Source organism: Marmota flaviventris, chromosome 13 (genome assembly GCF_047511675.1).
Source record: "Marmota flaviventris isolate mMarFla1 chromosome 13, mMarFla1.hap1, whole genome shotgun sequence".
In the NCBI taxonomy this organism is placed as follows: Eukaryota; Metazoa; Chordata; class Mammalia; order Rodentia; family Sciuridae; genus Marmota; species Marmota flaviventris.
The window spans coordinates 73195319-73215363 of NC_092510.1; the positions used below are offsets into that span (position 1 = coordinate 73195319).

At 40.2% G+C, this 20045-nt stretch overlaps 2 protein-coding genes across 14 annotated transcripts in view; one reads left to right on the forward strand and one right to left on the reverse strand.

The window, feature by feature from the left end:
• Positions 1 to 20045, forward strand: part of Invs (inversin) — a 209990-nt gene that overhangs the window by 131330 nt on the left and 58615 nt on the right. For 5 of the 12 annotated variants that reach the window (XR_011704135.1, XR_011704137.1, XR_011704136.1 and 2 more), the window contains exons 14-17: positions 1478 to 2174; positions 6028 to 6257; positions 7132 to 7206; positions 10058 to 10180. Coding sequence is in view for 8 of the 12 variants with exons in the window: in XM_071600774.1 (XP_071456875.1) it covers positions 1478 to 2174; positions 6028 to 6257; positions 7132 to 7206; positions 10058 to 10164 (1109 nt within the window). In the remaining 4 variants the exon portion in view is untranslated. Of the gene's footprint in view, positions 1 to 1477; positions 2175 to 4089; positions 4430 to 6027; positions 6258 to 7131; positions 7207 to 10057; positions 11570 to 20045 lie in introns of those variants that run through there. The other 7 variants (XM_071600773.1, XM_071600775.1, XM_071600776.1 and 4 more) reach the window with 4 other exon arrangements.
• Positions 11479 to 20045, reverse strand: part of Tex10 (testis expressed 10) — a 45924-nt gene continuing 37357 nt past the window's right edge. For both annotated transcript variants that reach the window (XM_027930947.3, XM_027930946.2), the window contains 4 exons: positions 19275 to 19355; positions 17442 to 17623; positions 12826 to 13036; positions 11479 to 11700 (listed from right to left, as the gene is read on the reverse strand). In XM_027930947.3, the coding sequence (XP_027786748.1) occupies positions 11587 to 11700; positions 12826 to 13036; positions 17442 to 17623; positions 19275 to 19355 (588 nt within the window). In that variant the 3' untranslated portion in view covers positions 11479 to 11586. The remainder of the gene's footprint in view (positions 11701 to 12825; positions 13037 to 17441; positions 17624 to 19274; positions 19356 to 20045) is intronic.

Genomic DNA, 20045 nt, shown 5'->3' on the forward strand with positions numbered 1-20045 from the left:
ATTTCTTACCTTCATTTCTTTCTTACATGAAGAGTAGCATAGTTTGTTGTTTTGCACTTAAGAATAGTTATTTTGAATCTGTTTCTGAACATATTAATTGGATAACCTGTTTTATTATTCATTCTCATTCTCTCCCTCTCTCTCCTTTTCTCTGTTGTCTTGTCTTCTCATGAGCCCATATATTTTTCATTGAGTGTCAAACATTAAATATAAAAAAACATAGAAATAATTTGATGCCTTGGATGATATTAATTTCTTCACATTGGCTTCTGGAAGGTAGGAACACTAGCAGTCTCCAGTCACCACAATCCAGTTCCCAGAATGGAGATGATACGAAGCTGGCTTCAGTCCTAAAAGGATCACCTTTCCTTCTATGGCACAGCCTTCTTGAGTCCCAATCCAAAAGAGCGCAGTTAGCAGGTTCTGGTCTGCATGTTTTGTCCCCCAGACCTTGAGATATGTACCCCTAAATGCCTTGCTCAACAGTCCAGGTTGCTGAGATCTTCTGAATCTTGGTTCTTCATTTTTTCTGCCTTGTTAGCTCCACAGTCCCTTCCTATGGATTGTTGGTAACATTCTATACAATATTTCTGTTGTCTTCATTGGAGAGCATGTCTCCCTTCTGCCATTACAGAAGCAGAAGTTCCCTCACTGCTTTTTTACTTTGAAATTGTTTTTTAGTTTACATTTTATGCTTAGTTCTTTTTTCAAATATATTTATTCTTTTCTAATATTTTAAATTTCTTTTTCATGTTTAATCAATTGGTGTGTGTATACTAAATCCTGGGAGATCTGATCTTGCTATATGTTCATTCCGTTTTGCTCATGGTAGCTTGTGCCCTGTGCACATTACAATTTCAGACCATGAAGCCATTTTCAGAGGACCCTTTTGTGCATCCTGTTGAGAACATGTCACACTAAACCAATATTGTCTTTGCTATTATGAGGCATCCTGGAATATCATATCCTGAGACCAGATTTTATATGTTATCTCCTATGGATTAAGAATAAATAAGTACCATGCATATGTCTGTACTTGTCCACTGGACTGAAAGTAAAAGGAAGTGAAGAGGAAAAGGTTCAAGGACAAAATGGTCATATTAAAAGATACTTCCTATTATAACCATTGCTACATGTGCAGTTTTATTTACCAGTGCTGTGTGCACAGTGGACAGGTTCTTATGTGAAATATCTAGTCCTCGGAGATATTTAGAAGTGTCAGATGTGTTTAAAAGTAGAAGTAATAGAATACAAAACTTTTCATAAATTCCTTTTAAAATTTATGGGAATCACTGTGTTTGGAATTGTTAAACCATCTGAACAGTAAAAAATAAAAAAATAAATAAATAAAGAACAAATACCAAATCCACATCGGGCATAGAAACTTTGGTTTCAAATTCCCATGGAAAACTAGAATTGCCCTATTATATAGTAAATTTTAGACAAAAAATATTCTTCCCCTTTTTGTCTCTCCAAGAAACATCCAGGGAACAACATTCTAAAGGCCACTCTGCCTGTGTCCACAAGAGACCCAGTGAAGACAGTGAGGGACACAGGCGTCTGGGAGTCTCCTCGCTTGAGAAGACCAGAAGCGAGACGGCTGGTGAGCAGCGGTGTGAAAGGGGCAAAGGCGCACTGAAGCAGCCCTCCTGTATCAGGGTGGCTGGGCCTGATGAGAAAGGAGAGGACCTTCCACAGCAGGATGGCCACCGGAAGCCCTGCAGGCGGCATGATGCAGCCCCCAAGGCCAGAAATACCCCCCAGAAAAGGCGCCTTCAAGAGCTCAGAGGAAGGTGCTCCCCGGCTGGTTCCAGCCGGCCTGGCAGTGCCAAGGGGGAGGTTGTTCATGCTGGGCAGAATCCTCTCCACCATCGCACACCAAGAAACAGAGTGACACAGGACAAGCTCCCAGGAGGGGTCTATTCAGATTTGCCACAGAGCACAGAGGAGATGAGGTCAGGAGCCAGGAAACTGGGGACACCTACCCTGTCTGAGGATGCTCAGTTATCTAAGGACATTGATCCAGCATCTGGACCCCTCTCTGGGCAGAGTGTGAATATTGACCTTCTCCCTGTAGAGCTCCGACTGCAGATAATCCAGAGAGAAAGGACTAGGAAAGAGCTGTTTCGCAAAAAGAACAAGGCAGCCGCAGTCATCCAGCGCGCCTGGCGAAGGTAGGAGTGTGAAGGGCTGCCACCTCTTTGGTTCTTCCTGTGCTTTGATATTTTTCAGTGAATTCCATGTGGGGGCATCGTAAGGCCAATTTTATGGAGCTGGACATGAAATTCACACATGTATATCCTAGTAATTTACATACTACTTGGCCTCCCTGATCCTCAGGTTCCTCATCAGTAAAACAGGATTTAACAGTTGCTGCACCTATCCTGTTTATATGGTAGGTTACTGGAATGAAATAATGTGTGCTTTGTGAATTCTCAAGCACTTAGCACTACACACATATTTTATTTTTATTAAATTAGTCCAAAAACCTAAACCAAGATTTGGATATAGTGAAGTGTCTGAAATTTATTATGTAAATGTGTTTGAGCATCTACAAACTCAGTACAGGTTAGATGCTGGGAGTTGGGATGGAGGCTATCCTAAGAGGCTGGGGCAGTGTCCCAGTATGATAGAGACAGACACCTCTCCAGAGGACCACAAAGGTCCTTTGCTACAAGTTTCCACTTGTCTCATAATCTCCTTCACACTGTAGGCCCCCTCTGGGCCTCAGTCCATATTAGGCCTTATAGTGATGACAGTGACCAGGGAAGGGCTGGCCCATCGCTGACTGGTGGGAGTTACATGTCCTCCATCTCTGAGGAGAGGAAGATTGATGGCATGGTAAAGCAAGTGAATCTCTACAAGGCCAGTGTGCCAGGTCTCCAGGCCCACACCCAGAGAAAAAGGAAGAAGAGGCCCAGAGAACACTACTATTGGTTGAGAAAGAAGAGAGCAAGACGGATTTGTGGGAGGTCCCAGGAGAGGCCAATGGGAATATCATGCCAAAGAATGCCTGACCCAGAGCTGGCCGATCTGGTCTAGCTTGGAATAATGTGTACTCATGTCTGTTTAAGCACATGGGAGCTCCCAGCCACACCAGAAGGCCATCATGACAGACATGGAGGTTTCTGTATTTTAGATAAACAAACCATTCAGGAAAAATGAGCTATGTTTGTGGTGCAGACCCAGCATTTGAATCTCCGTTTGACTCACACTGGAGGGCCTTCCCCTGACATTAAAATGAGTTCTTGCTGTGGTCAAGATGGTGGCAGTGGAGGCTAGCCTCCTGCTCCTCACCTGAGAGCAGGCTAGAGAAGGGCTGCCTGGAGGTGCTCACACACACCGAGGGTTCAGTCCCAGCACGGGGTGATGCTGTTATATCTGCCATGGTTAATACTAGTAATTATTTAACATTTATTGGGCACTTGTGCAAGTACTGTTCAAAGTAGTTTTATAGATATTAATTCCATTCTCACAGTTAACCCTCTGAGGTAGTTACTATTTTTGTCCACATTCCACAGATGAGGAAACTGAAGCACAAAGAGGTTAATCAACTTAACACTATAGAGCTAGTAGGTGCCAATGCTGACTTTGAGTCGAGTCTCCCTCTGAAGCTGCAGGAGGGAACGTCCGTTGCTACCCTCCTTGGGAAGCTACACTAGGACATGCACTACCATCAGGAGGGACTTTTTGTTAAGTATTTTGGCTGACACCTGGGATCTAAACAAGCTGGCAAGGTTTGCCTCCCCAGGCCCCACAGCTGCTCCCTAGTTGAAATGTCTCCCTCCCAGACTGTTCTTTGACTTCTTTGAAGAGTCAGGAGCTGACAGGTCCTGTCAGTAAGTATCCAGACTAGCAAATGAGCCTTCAGTCATTCCTCACAGAAACAGTGGGCTCATCGTCTGGTGCGCCCATCTGGAAGGGCAATTACCCAGGCCCCCTCCGGCTGCACCATTGTGCAGTTCTCAGAAACATCAACTCCCAAAGGGCCTCTGGGATGCCACATGTTGTGGAGTACCAGATCTGGAGGGTGAAAACACTTTTGTTGATTCTATTATATTTTAACTATATTTTCCATTTTAACTATAGGACCCAAAGTGCTGTCCTGGAACTGTGTGTCTGACACCAAAACAAGGAATGGTGAGGGACAGCATAGGGGATAGGTCGTGGCACTTAGTGTTCAATGAATGGATTGTCTTTATAGGAGACATGAAAAGGATGGAGAAAGTGAGCTGAAAAATAGGCATCAATGGGTGAGCAGATTGACCTTGGACCTCAAGAAAATGAAACCTAGTCTGAAAATTAAGTGTGAAGTTTTATTACCAATTAAGACTTGACTATTATAAAAACTAAAATCAGGTACTGGACAGGCTAAGCTGGAAAGCTGCTGTTCAAAACATCACCTAATATGTGGAAGCCCCTTTCTGTCCGCTCTCTCCAGCATATTCTGAGATAAAGAAGCAAGGATAGACTGGACAGCAGGAAGAGCCCTGACCCCATGGACTACGGGGCATGTTTGAATTTCCCACAGTCCAGGGGCATCTGTTCTCCTGAAGGAGGGAGAATGAAGCCTGTTCCTCTGCCCCAAGAAACTTAAGAGTTTCCTGGATGCCAATCCAGTCTCCATACCAGAGCTGATCGGGGGAGCTGTGTCCACTAAAAGCTGAAGCTCCCCACAGTCTCAACCAGTACCTGGGCCTCCCCAAAGCGCAGAGGGTGGGGAGACACCCAGCACCTCTAACGTAAGAAACCATTATGGAACAGCAGTGCCCCATCTCTATAGTTCTCTAATACTGGCCATTTAGAAAGGTGGAACATATTCTAGTTGAGGGACACTATGATTTGTCACTCTCCAGGAAAAGAAAGGAAGAACCATGTTGGTTGCCGAAATCAGCCTTTGGTAAAGGAGTCAGGGCTGCACCAAGCACTGCAAATATTTAGCAGACTTGAGAAGACTCTCTCCCGTGTGGTGTGTCCTAGCATCATGCATGGGCCTGCTGCTCCTCTAGGCTCCCTGGGAGTAGTCGATGCAGTACACGGATGCAGCTCTCCCTCACAGGGTTCCAAACAGTTGCGCTTGTCAGTAAGTTTGGGTACACGTGGGATAAAAACCATCAAGTAAAGACTAGATGTAAATACTGCCATCATTCCTCTGCCCATCTTTCCCCACTCCAAGCTCCACTCCCCAGCGGAATGTTCTTAGTAAAAAAGCAGCTTTTACCTTTGCCACTTTTTTTTTTTTTTGGTACTGCAGATTGAACCCAGGGGCACTTTACCGCTGAGCTACGTCCCCAGCCTTTTTATGTTTGGAGACAGGGTCTCCCTAAGTTGCCCAGGTTGGGCTTAAACTTATTCTCCTGCCCCAGCTTCCCAAATCACTGGCTTTATAGGCATGTGCCATTGCACCTGGCTGCCACTCTTCTTTAACCCTTTGTGAGTCCCTCCATTATGTATGGAAATCAGACAAAGTCCTTAGCAGTGTTTGGCAGTTGGGCCAGATAGTACTGATGCAGAATGCTGGTTTCTGCTGGCTCTAGCCGTGTCACTTTCTGTGTTACTCTGCTTTTCTGAACCTTGGAAGGTCTGCCTCACAGCCCCTTAAATCACAGGGAGGGTGCCTGGAATGCAGCAGGTCTTCAACAGATGCCGGCTCCTTCCACAGTGCAGCCAGCCTCACGTCCGTCCATGCTGATTCTGCTGCCCAGAGTGCCCTCCTCTGCCTGGGAAGCTCCTACACACAGCACAGTGCACGGCAGCCTGGGAAGCCTACCAAACCATCACATCTGTCCCCATGTGCCCAGCTCCTAGTTTTTGCATAGTGTTTCTCCCTGAGGGCAAAGACTCATCTGATGAATCCTAGTTCAATTAGTATTTCATGATGGGAAGAGATAGAACTCAAATTCAATATGCCACCTTTGAAATCAGGAGTTTCACAAGTACTGTTCCTAAAGCTTCTAGGAAGCTGAAAGAAGTTTGCTCTTCTTTATACTGTGACCTTAAGCCTCTCCTCTCCTCCGGCCCCACCAGCTACCGGCTCAGAAAGCACCTGTCCCACCTGCTGAACAGGAAGCAGCCTGGAGCTGGAGACCGGCACAAATGGAGCCGTGAGTGCACATCATTGCTCCTCCAGGTTTGGAGAAGAGAACTGGAAGTAAAGCTCCCAAAGACTGTGGCAGTCATCAGGGTTCCCAAGAGCCCATCCAAGGGCATCTCAGGCACCAAGTCTACCAGGCACTCAGTGCTCAAGCAGATCTATGGTAAATGTCCTTCTGGGCTATGTAGTATACCACCTGAGTGCCACCCTCAGAGTGCCACGGCAGAATCTGAAATAGGATTTAATTACACTGGGCACACCACCATTCAGAAAGCTTCCTTATTCTACTTCTGAGCATAAAATTTTAGCACCCCATTTATTGCCTCCCAGCAATTCTGGGTCATACTTGGTTTCATGAGGCATTCTAGCTAGCATCACAGCTCAGAGAGCCTTCCAAAAGATTCTTCACTAGGCTCCCTGGTTGACAGTCTCATCCTTTGAACCTCTCCAGAGCTCTGCTCAAGTATTCCCCAACTTACGTTACCCACTGGGACAACTCCAGACTCATACCCTGTCTGCCTTGCCTTGACCTTTCCTATGTTAAGGTAGTATAGGGTTGCTCATCTATGGAATGCCTGAGACCCATCCACTATAGTGAATACTTGTTCAGCAGATAAATTGCTGTAAACAGAAGCATTTTTAATTCTGGAAAGAGCTCATCCAAATAAACTTAGCAGAGAACAGTTCTGGCTAACTTCCTACCAAAAAAGCCAAGCACCTTTAGAAAGATCTTGTGTAGTTCACACAACAAAATCTCAGGTTTTGGCTCTGAACCTACACGATACAGATTGAGCAGCCCAAAATTTCAGACTTGGGATCGGAGATTAGGAATGCCCATCCAGTAAAGTCTATGCAGTTGCCCCTAAATCTGTAAAGCTGCTGCTCCCAAACATTTCAGATAAGGAACAATCTGCACTTCCATGCCATACCTACTGTATCTTGGTAGCTCAAGCCCTTTCCTCAATAAGGAATTCATAATTTGGTCAGGCCACACTGCTATTGGTCAAAGATAGATGACTGTTGTTGGTTGATTTCAGGTTGTTCTCTGGAAGGAAAAGTACATCATCCTACAAGACTTTCCAGAGCCCCTCCTGCTCTGCATCTCAATTCAGGTAAGGCATCATGAAGCAGGGGGAGAGAACATGTGAAGGGTTTTTCTTGTTTCATTCCCAAATACAGGAGACATTAGAAGAGAGATGGCCAGGGTTTCCAAAGTCATTTCAAGAATGCAGTTTTCTTATCCCCCTTTTATGGGATTATCACAGCCAATATATGTCTCTATGAGGCAAATTACTATTTTTCTGTGCAGAGGATAGAACCCAGAGCCTTGTGCATGTGAGGCAAGCACTCTACCAACTGAGCTATATCCCTAGCCCGAGGCAAATTATTTTCACAACTGAAAGCTATTAACATTACCTTCAGTAGAAACAATAAATGGTAGCTATCACTAATCATTTTTACATACTTTTTCATTTACAAAAATACTTTCTTCAAATCAATGTTGGAAGTCCTTGGCCCATTTGGTGTCAAGAAGATCCTCCATTTCCTTGCCAAAAGTGGGAAGAACACCATAAACAGGACACTGCACTCAGGCTCAAAGGTACACTTTCATTCGAGAGCTCAGCAGCTTTCTTTGCAGCCACAAGACAAGAGAGTTTTACTTAGTGCCCCTTCCTTCACGCCAGCATTAAAAATGGGTGATAAGTTCAGTGCTGTCAGCAGCTAATGCCAGGTCCAGTGTATCTCACAGTGGCTATGGCAACCCATGGCCCTGACCCTGATCCACACAGTCATCCTGCAAGAACAGAGTGCAGCTGGGAAGGTGAACAATGACTGTCAGCATGAACTTTAGCATTCATTTAGATTTTGATGAGGGGAAAATCTGGAGGTAGGGGGGACAGAGTAATTACTGCCAATCCTTTAATAAGTTAGGTAACTCATGTAACCCAGGCAGGCTGATCAGGGAAGTGGTGGGTGGGATAGTAAAAACTTTCAAAGTAATCAAACCTCACAGTTCTATGTAAAAAGGCCTTCTTTTTTTTTTTTGACTGAAGAATATTTCAACAGAACTGTCAGAACTACCAGAAAGTTTCATCTATATAATATTAGTAAAGATAATCAGATCAGTTTTAATTCTGACTTAAGAGAGAAGCAAATCCAGTACTACCAGAAATTCTTAAACAACGAATGCGTATGAAAGGTTTTTAGTGAGGGTACAGAGTAAACAAATTCAAAGCATCTTAATGGTTTCTTAGGACTTTACATAATAAGCATCTTGTTTGTCCTACACACATTTCTGACTGGTTTGAAATCAGACAAGAGTAAAGAGAATCTTTCCCTACCCTGAACTTGGAGGGAACATACGTTTTGTCAAGGCTAAACCCACCTACATGAAGCATCAACCAGTTAATGAAGCTGGTCAAGCAGAGCTACTAGGTACAGTTTAGCTGTAGTCTGTTTTATATAGAAAACATGTCTACAAATGAAATAATATCCATAAAGTGAGTGTGACTTGGATATATACACAAGTTTGTGAATTTTGTAATCAAGTAACAAATTAAACCAAAAGAGAGAACATTAACTTTGTTCTTCACTTTGAATTAAAAATGTTAGTTCAGGGCTGGGGATGTGACTCAATGGTAGAACTCTTGCCTAGCATGCATGAAGCACTAGGTTTGATACTCAGCACCCCAAAAAAAAGAAAAAAGAAAAGAAAAATCACTTTTTTGCCTTGAGAATGCAATAGGGCTATAAATTTTCTGATTTTGCCTATGTTCTGTTCACTTCCAGAAAATTACTTGGTGCATTGTAGATGGTTAACTATTTGATGACTGAATATGTCGTTCCTGCCCTCTGGCTTAGGGAGATGCCATGCTGAAGTTTTATAATTCTTCTACCACTTCAAAAAGGAAGAAACAAAAATATATCAAAATGTAGTCTCTGCAGGCTATTTGCCCTACATCCATTTAGGAGACAGATAAACTCCCTGCTTTCTCCAGTCTTTCACAGTGCTGCTGCAAACCACCCACAAAGACTATCAACATAGCCTATTACTGACACATACATACCAGGGATCATTTCTTTAAAAATGAAAGAGCTTCCTGTAACATTCCACACCAGTGAATGGAATATCATAGCTTACATGAACATTGCTAATGGAACCCCTGTTGAATCCAGTATATTCTGCCATCTTGTACAGGGGTATGCAGGTGATAATTTCAGTTATATTGGGGGTAGCCAAAAACACAGGAGTTCCAAAAGCAGTTAATTCATTTAAAAATAATTTTGTTGCAGTTGTAAAACCAGGAGAGAAAAATAAAGACATGTTCTATACTTTTTAAAACTTAGCCCTCATATTTGCTTTTATTTTTCCAGGGTTAAGAGCAAAATATAGCAATATGGCCGCAGCAAAGTCTCCCAACCATGAGTTCTCAGTATCCTCATTTGTCAGTTATCATGTTTTCTGACTGTGGCAGCCTACAAATTTGTTATTTCAAAGTCATAAAAAGTCCTCTTAAAATCCATTTTGAGTTTGATATGCCTATTAGTCTATCAGTCTATTAACCTTCAGGAATATGAATAGGTTTCAAATCTTCTGAAACAAAAAGGAAAGGGAACTAAAAGATGGTACATGAATATGAGTAAGGATGCACTGTGTCATGAGACACAACGAGAGAACACTAATTATTCCAGGTAGACTTAAGACCAAAAGTTCCAGTCCCAGCTCCTTAAAACACCTGTTCCCTCCCAATGCAGGTGTTTCCTTCAAGAAATGTTCCATATTTTTGAGAGGAGTAGAAATGCAAGGCCAGTGATCACCCTGCCTCTGAAGTACACTGGCCCATCAACTTATTTGGCTCCAGGGATAGCACAAACTTAAATTATTTTCCCTTAGCATCAATGAAGTCTTCCCTTCAGCACTAAAATCAACTTGACTATTTATCTGGTATTTGTTTTTAACAGTGAGCAATTTGCAATGCATACATCTCCTTGAGAACAGTGGAAGATCGAAGAACTTTTCTTATAACCTGCAATCAGCTGCAAAATCAAAAAACAAACCAAAGCTTTGATGGCCTGTGGAGAAAGGTGAATAGCTATGCAATTCTGATTCTCTGTTGATGGACTGTCTTACATTTTGGGAAAACTTTAATATCCATGCCTAAAGCCTTATTACCTTGAAAATGTCATAACTGAAAGAAAATATCCAGCGTTTCCTCTGCTCTACAAGTGCTAATTTGTAAATCATCTCAGCCTACACTGAGAGGACCAGGACTATGTCCATGCATACTGCCCAGCTGTGTGCCTTCATCACAGCACAGCTAGAAATGAGAATTGATAATTATCAGTAACGTAAGTAAAAACTAGGGTGGTGAGCACTGCAGGGACTGCTGGGCTGGGATTTCTAACAGCTAGCTACTAAAGGCCTCGTTTCCTGGTTCAAGTGATAAACCTAAATGAGACGGGGAACCTGTCTCCCTCTCTACACCCCCAGCAGCCATCTTCATCTTACTACTTGCCTGGAATCTACTAAAACAAACTTTCTGATAGATATCACCTCCTATTACTCCAACATTATCAGTCCTAAATTTTATATCAGAATTATGTCCCAGTGTTTGCATTTAGAAACTTCATAAAAAAAGAACTAAGTACATTCTGTTAACTCCTTACATTTTCCAGTTCCCATGTTAGTTTCTGAAGGCCACAGGTTGGGGCCATGTCCTCTCTGAATGGCCGCCTCACTGCCTAGCACCACCAGCCTGTCAGGATCAAGGAGTCAGTCAGGTAGGGTTTATAAGCCAGATCTCACGTACCAAGGTGCCAACTCAGGACTCGACATCCCACTTGTACTTTCTGACCAACTTACAGAGGTGAACAAGCTTCTCAAAATGCCTTCTATTGCTGGCAGGGAAAACTACACACATTCTAGATCGAAGAACACCTGATATAAATGAAATCTGGTGACTGTGGGCTCTTTCACATTTTATAGGGTAAAGACTGCTGTGGGGATGCAGAGAGGAAGCACAAACTTAGAGTTCATGGCTTTTTTTAGTCACTTTTGTTAAGATCAGTATCATCCCCGTGCTTACGAGATAAAAAAGCAATGTGTTTACCTAATTTAATTACCTCAATTTTTAATTTAATAATTATTATTTTCAAAATTAAGAATGAGATTGACCTCATTGGGATCACAACACTTTTGCTAGTATGTTGATAAATAATAGAAGGTACTATACTTCTATTCTGTAAATATTCAGTTCCTCTGAAATGCAAAATGTTATTTCTACCTGTAACCAGGCATCTCATGTATATCTACTAATCCAGAAGCCAGCCTAAGCTTCAATGGGAACTCACAAACATTGCTTTGCAAAGGAAGATTCAAAAACTTCTTTAAAAGTTTAGCTTTAATGACAAACATTTATTACATCAGTTTCTCTTCAAAATAAGATAGATGTGAATAAACAATTTCAAACAGTAGGTACCACAACGCCTCTTCAATACACTGTACTTAACGCGTTGGGCCCTTGGGGATGCCCAGTGATATACACACTGAAGCAATAATGTAGGTCTGTGAGCCACTGCTCCTGAGCACTTCCACTCTTCAGTGTCTGCAGAGAAAAACAAGAGTAATTTGAGAATTATATTAAAAGTCACCTTATAGTACTTTTCACACCGAAACATGATTTCTCAAAGTCTAGCCAACAGTATCCCCCACCTATAAAATTAAAAAAAAAAAAGGAACTACTAATTGGGCATTACCACAGAACTTGAAAATTCCTAGTCAGTTATGTCCTCAGGTATTACTGGTTTATTAGCCTATTTCCTAGTGTATATGCTGAGAACTAATGAAATTTCACCATCAACCACTCCTATACCCGTGATTCCCTCCCTTTGTCATCTAGTGTCTCATGATCTTGCATTAACAACAACTGAGAATAATTCTGACAATTTATGTCTATCAAGAGGTAGGCTGATTCTCCCATATGGGAATAATTCAAATTCTTGACTTTTCTTTCCTTCTACGGGTTCTGAATTATGCCATTGCTATTTTCATTACTCCTACAAACACTACTCCAAAATATAACAGATTGTATGTCTCAATGAGTAAACCCCAAACACCTCTGCAAAACACCTTTTAACCCTCTTAAACAAAAACATAAAAGGAACCCTAGAAGATAAAACTACCTCCCAAAATAGAGGTAGCTAAAGGCAAGAGCCACCAAGGAGGCAGAGCTGATTACTATCTCCTCCTATCCAATGAACTAAGTGATTAGAAATCAGCCTGAAGTTGCTACTAAAGAATTTCCTTAATGTCGGCTAACATTTAGTGAGCAAAAAAATGTCAGGTAAACTAAATACGGTACTTGGATAATCTCATTTATGGTCACCAAAACCCAAAGGCACACAAAAAATGACATTACTTCCATTTTTGACAGACAAGAAAACAAGCCTGTTCAGGTAAGAGGGGAAAAAATTGCCAAATGATCCCAGTTAAATAACAGAGTCCAAGTAGGAATGACTCTGATGACCCTACCTTTTTGGAAACTTCCTGGGCCACCTTCATTAAGTGTGTGTACTTTAAGGCTTAAAGTACTAGTTAAGTCCTAGTCAGGTGCTGTATAGCAGGGAAGCCCTAAGCAATCACCACACTGGGCTTAACTACAGAACCCAATCCAGGTGCAGGAACCCCACCCTTACCTGTCCCATGAACCTACTCTTGTTATGCTTCTCACCGTGATATTTTTGATGATCTGCTGTACCAAGATGGCATTGGTCAACATGTGAGTCCTGAGGGGTGCGTGTTGAAGCAGCAGGCGAAGTAGCTGGCCCACAACAGGCAGCTCCTCAGGCCCAACTCTGTTCACACGCAGGCTCTGCAGCATCAACCTGAGAACTCGAGGCAGGAGAGCCAGGATGGAGACACAGGCCCCCCATAGCTTGTCCCTATTAAGAAAGAAGTCAGTCAGTGAGCCAACACAGGAAAAGTGTCCCTTTCACATTCCCAAAAATTGAAATGGTCTTTTAAGAGATTAGCATTTCTTGATAAAACACCAGAAATCATCATAAATAAGAACTGGGTTTAATCAGAACTAAGTAAGTATAAATTCAATGAAGAATTAGATGTTCTCACCTATTCTGTGGGTTCCAGGAAGCTTAGCAACCAGCACTTTCCTGGATTTAACAAGACATTCTCGAAGCCCCAGTATCTAACACTGGACACTATTCAACTGCTATACAATGTAAAAGACATCAGAAGAATAAGAATGCCCCACTGGTTTAAAAAAAGAAGAAGAAGAAAAGAAATACACAAAACTTTAAGTCTATGACCTAGATTCTGAACTTGTTTAATTTCTTAGGAGGGAGCAGATTTATGGGGGGTAGGGTGCTCATCAGGAGCCAAAATAGATTTCACAAAGCAACCAGTGAGGGGACCATTACTGTCAACAATACATCATGGAAGGCCAGAAATGGTAAATCCAAATGTCAACAAACATCATTCTCTTCATATCTTTATAGAGCAAGAGCAAAAAAGTTTTATGGTAGAGACATATGAACTTGTAGTTAGTCTAACCACATTCTACAAGAGTGTCAATTAAATGGAGCAACATCTATTTGAAGGGACGAGTCTACAGACTGCTAAAGGCTCTGACCTTAGTCTGTTGCAGTTTCTGTTCCAAAGTGTACAACCCTCCCAGTCCCCAATCTTTTTTAAGAGAAGCTTACTACCCTCTAGGTCTAGGTGGACCAGGCCCTTCACCATATGACTAACTTTCCTGACTTCACATATGGCAATGACAACTAAGGCGGATAAGGAATCCACTCTAGGTAAACAGACCCCCTTACTTAAAGGGCACTTATTCAGTCCATTAACTGATGCAGTCAGGCTAGCAAAGCTACATGCAGGGAGAAAAGAGTAAACCAGACTGTAGACATAGCTAATACTGAGGTACAGGCATAGAGGTAAAGATCATACCATCTAGGGAAGAAGAACAGAGGAAGCTACTTTGGTTCCAACTGAATTTATAATACCTGCCCTTAGATATTTACAAGTTATTCCTGTAATGGTCCAATGTTGAATGCAGTCCAGAGATGGATGAAAAAACACAAGAAAAATGAGGCTGCTGCCAGCATACTGTTTTAGTTTTTTTTTTTTTAAACAGGAATGTTCTCTAAACATAAACCAGTAACATAGCTATCTATTATGAAGTACTACACTGTACATAATTGTACGTACTATACTTTTAAACCATGGAAGTGCAGTAGGTTTGCTTATACCAGTATCACCACAAATGAAAAGTATGTGTTGCATTACAAAGTTGCTTGCAATGGCTACAGTGTCACTAGGTGATAGGGATTTTTCAGCTCCACATCTTAGGGGACCACTACTGCATACACAGGTCTCAGTGAGAGAAACCTCATTATGTAGCACAAGACTGAATTCATTTTCTACTTTTGTAAATTGAAGTGGATGTAAAATCATAAATAGGTGAAACTTCTACATGCCAGAAACACTGAAAGAATTCAGAGATACCCAATAGGGTACACAACAATGTGCGATTTTGGGGATAGAATTTTCCAGTCAATAGTGCTGGAAGCTGACAGCTCAGACCCCAATTATAGCAGGCAGAGAGCTTGAACTGGGCTCCCTACATGCAGTGGGAAGCCAGGAAAATCCAAGTGTTCAACTATCCCATGGGAAGGCCTCCACAAACCTCCAAAACTCTTTAAAAGGCACATTTACAGAAAAGGCACAGGAGTTAGTTCAACCTTGTGAAAGACAATCTCCAGAGCCCCACTTGTTCTCCAAATTGAGGGAGAATTCCCCATAGCAGAGGAAAAAAAGATAAAGAACAAACTGATAGGAGCTTTAACCAATAAACCATAAGCAAACAAGAATAGCAAAAATCCAAACTAGAAACAAATCCAAAAGAAAACTGAACAATATTAAATGAAAGAAATGCTCAAAGGGAAAGCTAAAAGAATTAGCAAAGTGGAAACTGTTAAGAGGCAAAGGCAGAATGAGACACTCTCTACAAGTAAAAGTAGTTTTTGAAAGAACTGAAGAGAAACATAGGAGGAGATAATAATCAAGAACTAACAACAGAAGTTTCCAGGGTGAAGAAGAAAAAACTAGTCTTCAGAATGAAGGAGCACACCAAGTCTCCAGCAGGATAAATTACAATGTACTGTAGGACAAATCCCAACTTACAACACAAAGTTGAAGAGAAAATAAAAATTTAAGATTACTAACCTACAAACTAAGAGGACTCAGAATAACAACAAATTTTTTCATTAGTAACAAAGGTTTGGTGAAAAGTTCTGAACAATTTAAAATTAGTGAAGCCTGACTTTTTGGCCAGTATTTGTAAAATCAAAGGTTCTCAGTCATTTGGGCACTCTTACCTTTTGTGATCTTACAAATACCTTCTTCAATGGTAAAGGGAATTTTAAGTATTTTAGACTCTGGCTACAAGCACGTTCTTCTGACTAATGCCATCTTGGGGTCCAGGGGTGTTAACAACTTGGCCAATATCCATATAAAACTGGGCACTTTCAACAGGCCAACAAGTTGCATCCTGCCACATAAAGTCAAAGCAGGCTACTCTTCTCTAAGAAAGTACAAAAGATCTATGAAACATCAGATGACAGTGTTTAATAAAGGAGCTTGTATTTCAAGTGACAGAAAGTGACAAATGACAATATACACAGTGCATAAGTAAAGATCTTATAAAATCTTTAGAACCTTGAGAAGTTCCTTGAGATTTATAAAAACTTTTCTTGATCCATCAGACATAAAGTCTGATGATGAGAATGATATCAAATCTATGTTCATTATGTCAATTTATAGTGTATTTATAGAGTATTTACAGTGAAATACACATTTTCTATATATATACACACACACTAAAAAAAAATCAATGAGCATAGACAGTAAAATGGGTAAATTATGGTACATTAATATAACAAAATACTGTACAGCAGTCAGGTGATTACTGCCAAAACCAAACCCAGCCAACAGCCTCTGTAAATTTAATTAAGACATAGTCACATTCATTGCTCTGCATACTATCCACTGCAGTTTTCACACTACCAGCAGTGTTGAGACACGGCCCATAAAACCTAAAATATTTAATATCTGACCCTTCTGAGAAACTGACGGACCCCTAGTAGAGGGGGGGAAAAAACTGAATGAAATATGAAATCTCACAAGTGACACTGAATCAGAACTCCTCCCCGTAAAATACGTACACATGAGATTCTTATAAATACCCTTTCTTTTTAAAGTCAAAAAGTTAACACAAAAGTGATTAGGGGTGGGGGCAGAAGAGAAATATAACTGTGGAGGGTGCATGAAACTGAATGTATTGATGATATTCTGTTTGTAAACCTAGGGGTCAGTTAAAAAAAGATTCAGTATACTCTTTTAAAGTATATAGGTGTGTTATACAATCAGTATGTACGATACATTTTCATGGCATTTAAATGTTTAAAAAGCCGAGCTCAATGGTGTATGCCTATAAATCCCAGCAACTTGGGAGGTGAAAGCAGGAGGATCTCAAGTTTGAGGCTAGCTTCAGCAACTTGACGAGACCTTTTCTCAAAAATGAGGACTGGGGATGTGCCCAATGGTAAAGTGCCAATAAGTTCAATTCCCAATACCAAAAATAAATACATGAACAAAAATTGAGAGAGAGACACACACACCCCAAAAAGGCACACATCAAAATGTTAGCAGCAAGTTAAAGAACTTACTTTCTCCTATTTGTTCACTTGCCAAATTTTAAAAAATAACCTTCTACAATGAATCTTATTAAGTATAAGAATATAAACAAGGGAACAGTTTTTAAACTGAAGTGGAATTTTACAAACTATCCTACAAAGTCTAGCTTGAATATTACCTAAGAGCAAAAGTACTGGCTAATTAAAATCACTAGCATCTTAGAACAATTTTCATAAATCCAAGAATTTTATATTCCACTGTGGAAGCTCTAATGAAGCCCAAAACAAAATACAAAGGCTTGTAGTAATAGCCCATCCTCTTAAGAATAGAATTTTTTTTGCTAGACCCACAGCAATGTTAATAAGGGAAAGCGCTCAAGAAACTAACTTATAAAATTTATAAAGGAAAATCAAAAAACTAAAAAATCTCACTACAACACACAGAGGATTCATGAAAGAACAAAGCAAAGACAAGCTAGATTTACACAAACTCTCTAAAAGAGAATGTACAGTATTTCTAAAAATCTAATTTAATTCACTCTCTCTAATTTATTTATCTGGGAAGAAAGGCAGAAAAGGAAAAACTTAAGGTTAAAAAAACAAAACAAACACACAAAAAAACTATTACCTCTTTTTTAGATGTTCTGCTTCCCCTTTCTCTAGAGTGAGCAGAAAATAAAGAAGACTGTAGCAACAAGAAGCCAGAAATGGCAGTAGAGTTTCACTAACTACACACGTATGATCCAGGAGCTTACAGATAACACCAAAAACACAGCCGGCCGTGCTGTCTGGAATTACAGTCAACCCAACCTAAGCAGAGAAAAATGAGATTAATTACCTCTTTACAGAAGTACCCATCACCCAAATAAAACCAAAATCTGTTAACTGGAATATCAAACTTATAACGCTTCTACTAAAAACTAGCATACACAAAACATACACCACCTGCTGCACCCAAAGGTCATGTTTTCCTTTGAGAATTTAATTGTCAAATAACTTTGAAGAGAATAAGCAGCACTAGGAATGGAACCCAGGGCCTCAAGTGTGCTAGACAACTGTTCTACCACTGAGCCCAAGAAATATGATTAATGAAATCCATTGCCTCCCCTTTATGACAAAATCTAAAATCTTCCATGTTACAAGTTCTACTGCTCATCAAAACATTATTTAAAAGGATTATTTCATGCATCCAAAGAAAATCTTGACATCAATAATCACAGTTAAAAACTTTTGACTTTACCAACTAGAAAACTCTTGGAATTTGGTACCATACTCCATTCCAGGTAATTAAATGTACAGAGTTCATTTTACATTTAGTCTTCTCCTGCCTTCTGATTTAGCCATTCGGATAAAAAGAAAATACCATTAGAGGAGTGGATATAAGATATTACTATTCATAACACTTGACTGCTTTGCAGTCAAGAAACCCTGGAAGGCCAAATAAGGCTCATTATGGTACGTTCATTCACCTAGACTACACTGTCATAAAGGTAAAATCTAACTTGTAACTGTACAGAAACATGATTTCAATCTCCTGAAAACTACTATCACGTAATCATTTTAAAAGCCTGGAAATTCTGAGGTCTTAATCTCCTCCATTAGGCTGTCTGAAAATGGTGGCCAAGCCTGGCTGGCATATTGATCTTTTACTAGGATAATGAATATAGTCAAAGGAAAGCATAACCTTCTGAGGTGGCAACAGGGAAAAAAAAAAATGGTAGGCATCTCTGATGATACAAGGTATAAGAATTGCAAGTTTGATAGCAGGAAGAAAAAAAAAAGGAAGTACCAGGAATTCAAAGAATTACCCTGTTCTAATTCAAGAGAAATAAAATTTTGAAGGAGAAAAAGGGGGTTATGGATGTGCCTATAAAATTACAAAAACAAGTGAGTTTTTAGGAAGATAAAATTTGAGAATTCTCCCTTGCACTATAACACATTATAAAAAAACTAAAGATTAAAGTTGTAGCAAATTAAAAGCAACAAAGGAGATATGCCTTCTCTGAGTTAATACTAATAGGGACAAAAGACACCCATGGGTAAGTGAAGTCAGTCTCAATATTGATCACACTGCTCCCAGGGACCAAGACTTAGAACCCAAACTACCTAAGTGGAACTCAGACTCTGGTCTATCTGCTGGGTTCCTAATACACAAAAACCATGCACATGCAAATTACAAGAGCATCACAAATCAAAAAAGAACTAAAGTATGTTATGGACCCTCATTTTATAGATGAAGAAAGGAAAAGAAGGAATTTCTCCCAAGGTCACAGAATTACTTAGTAACATCTAGAAATAACAGGATTTCTCAGTTCTCAGCAATTGTATAATGCTGTTAGAGGCAATGCTATCCTTAAGCTTAGAATTCCAAACACTGTCTCTTTCGACTTTGACAAACTCAAATCTTAGCTACTGAATTGGTTTTATTTTTTAAGAGAAAAAAAATTTTAAGGATATTTACCAAATGCTTACTGATGGCACTTTGCAGGATGTCAAAGCTCTGACTCCGGGCAGGGATAACCAACAAACTGTGACAAACTGCCTGTCAGAAAAAGAGAAAACCAGTAACCAAATCTTAACATTTTAGGTAAGACAAGTTCAACAGATTTTTTTAAACCTATTTGCTCTACATAATAATGGGAAACAGGTATTAAAAAAATGACTTTGAAGATACAAATGTCAATCAGACCTCATATATAGGCTAATTTTCCCCATTCAGCTATTAAACATGTACTTAAGCACTGAATTAGGTTAGGTGTCACAGGAATGGAAGAATGAGACATTTTCTACTCTCACAATTTTCAAGTAGCTTAAAGCAAGTTGCTACAATAGAAAGATATGAATGATATGAAGGAAGGGCTAACAAAACTTCTTGCCATTTGGTGGAAAAAACTGTACCACAGAAAAATACTCAATACAGAAAATAAAAATACAGGCTGAAGGTTGAGTATCTCTTATCCAAAATGCCCAGGACTGAAAAACTGTTTCAGAGTTTAGAGTTTTTCAGATTTTGGAATATTTGCATATTTGGCTCTTATGGAGTGAAATCTATGGAAATATTCAAAATCCAAAATTTCTAAAATCTGAAAACACTTCAGATTCCAAAATCCAAAACTTTTTTGAAAGTCACGTCAGGCTTAAGAAATTTCTGATTTCTGAGCACTTCAAATTTCTAATTTTTGAATAAAGCATGAGGATGGCACTCCACGGGATATATTCTGTTCAATTTCAT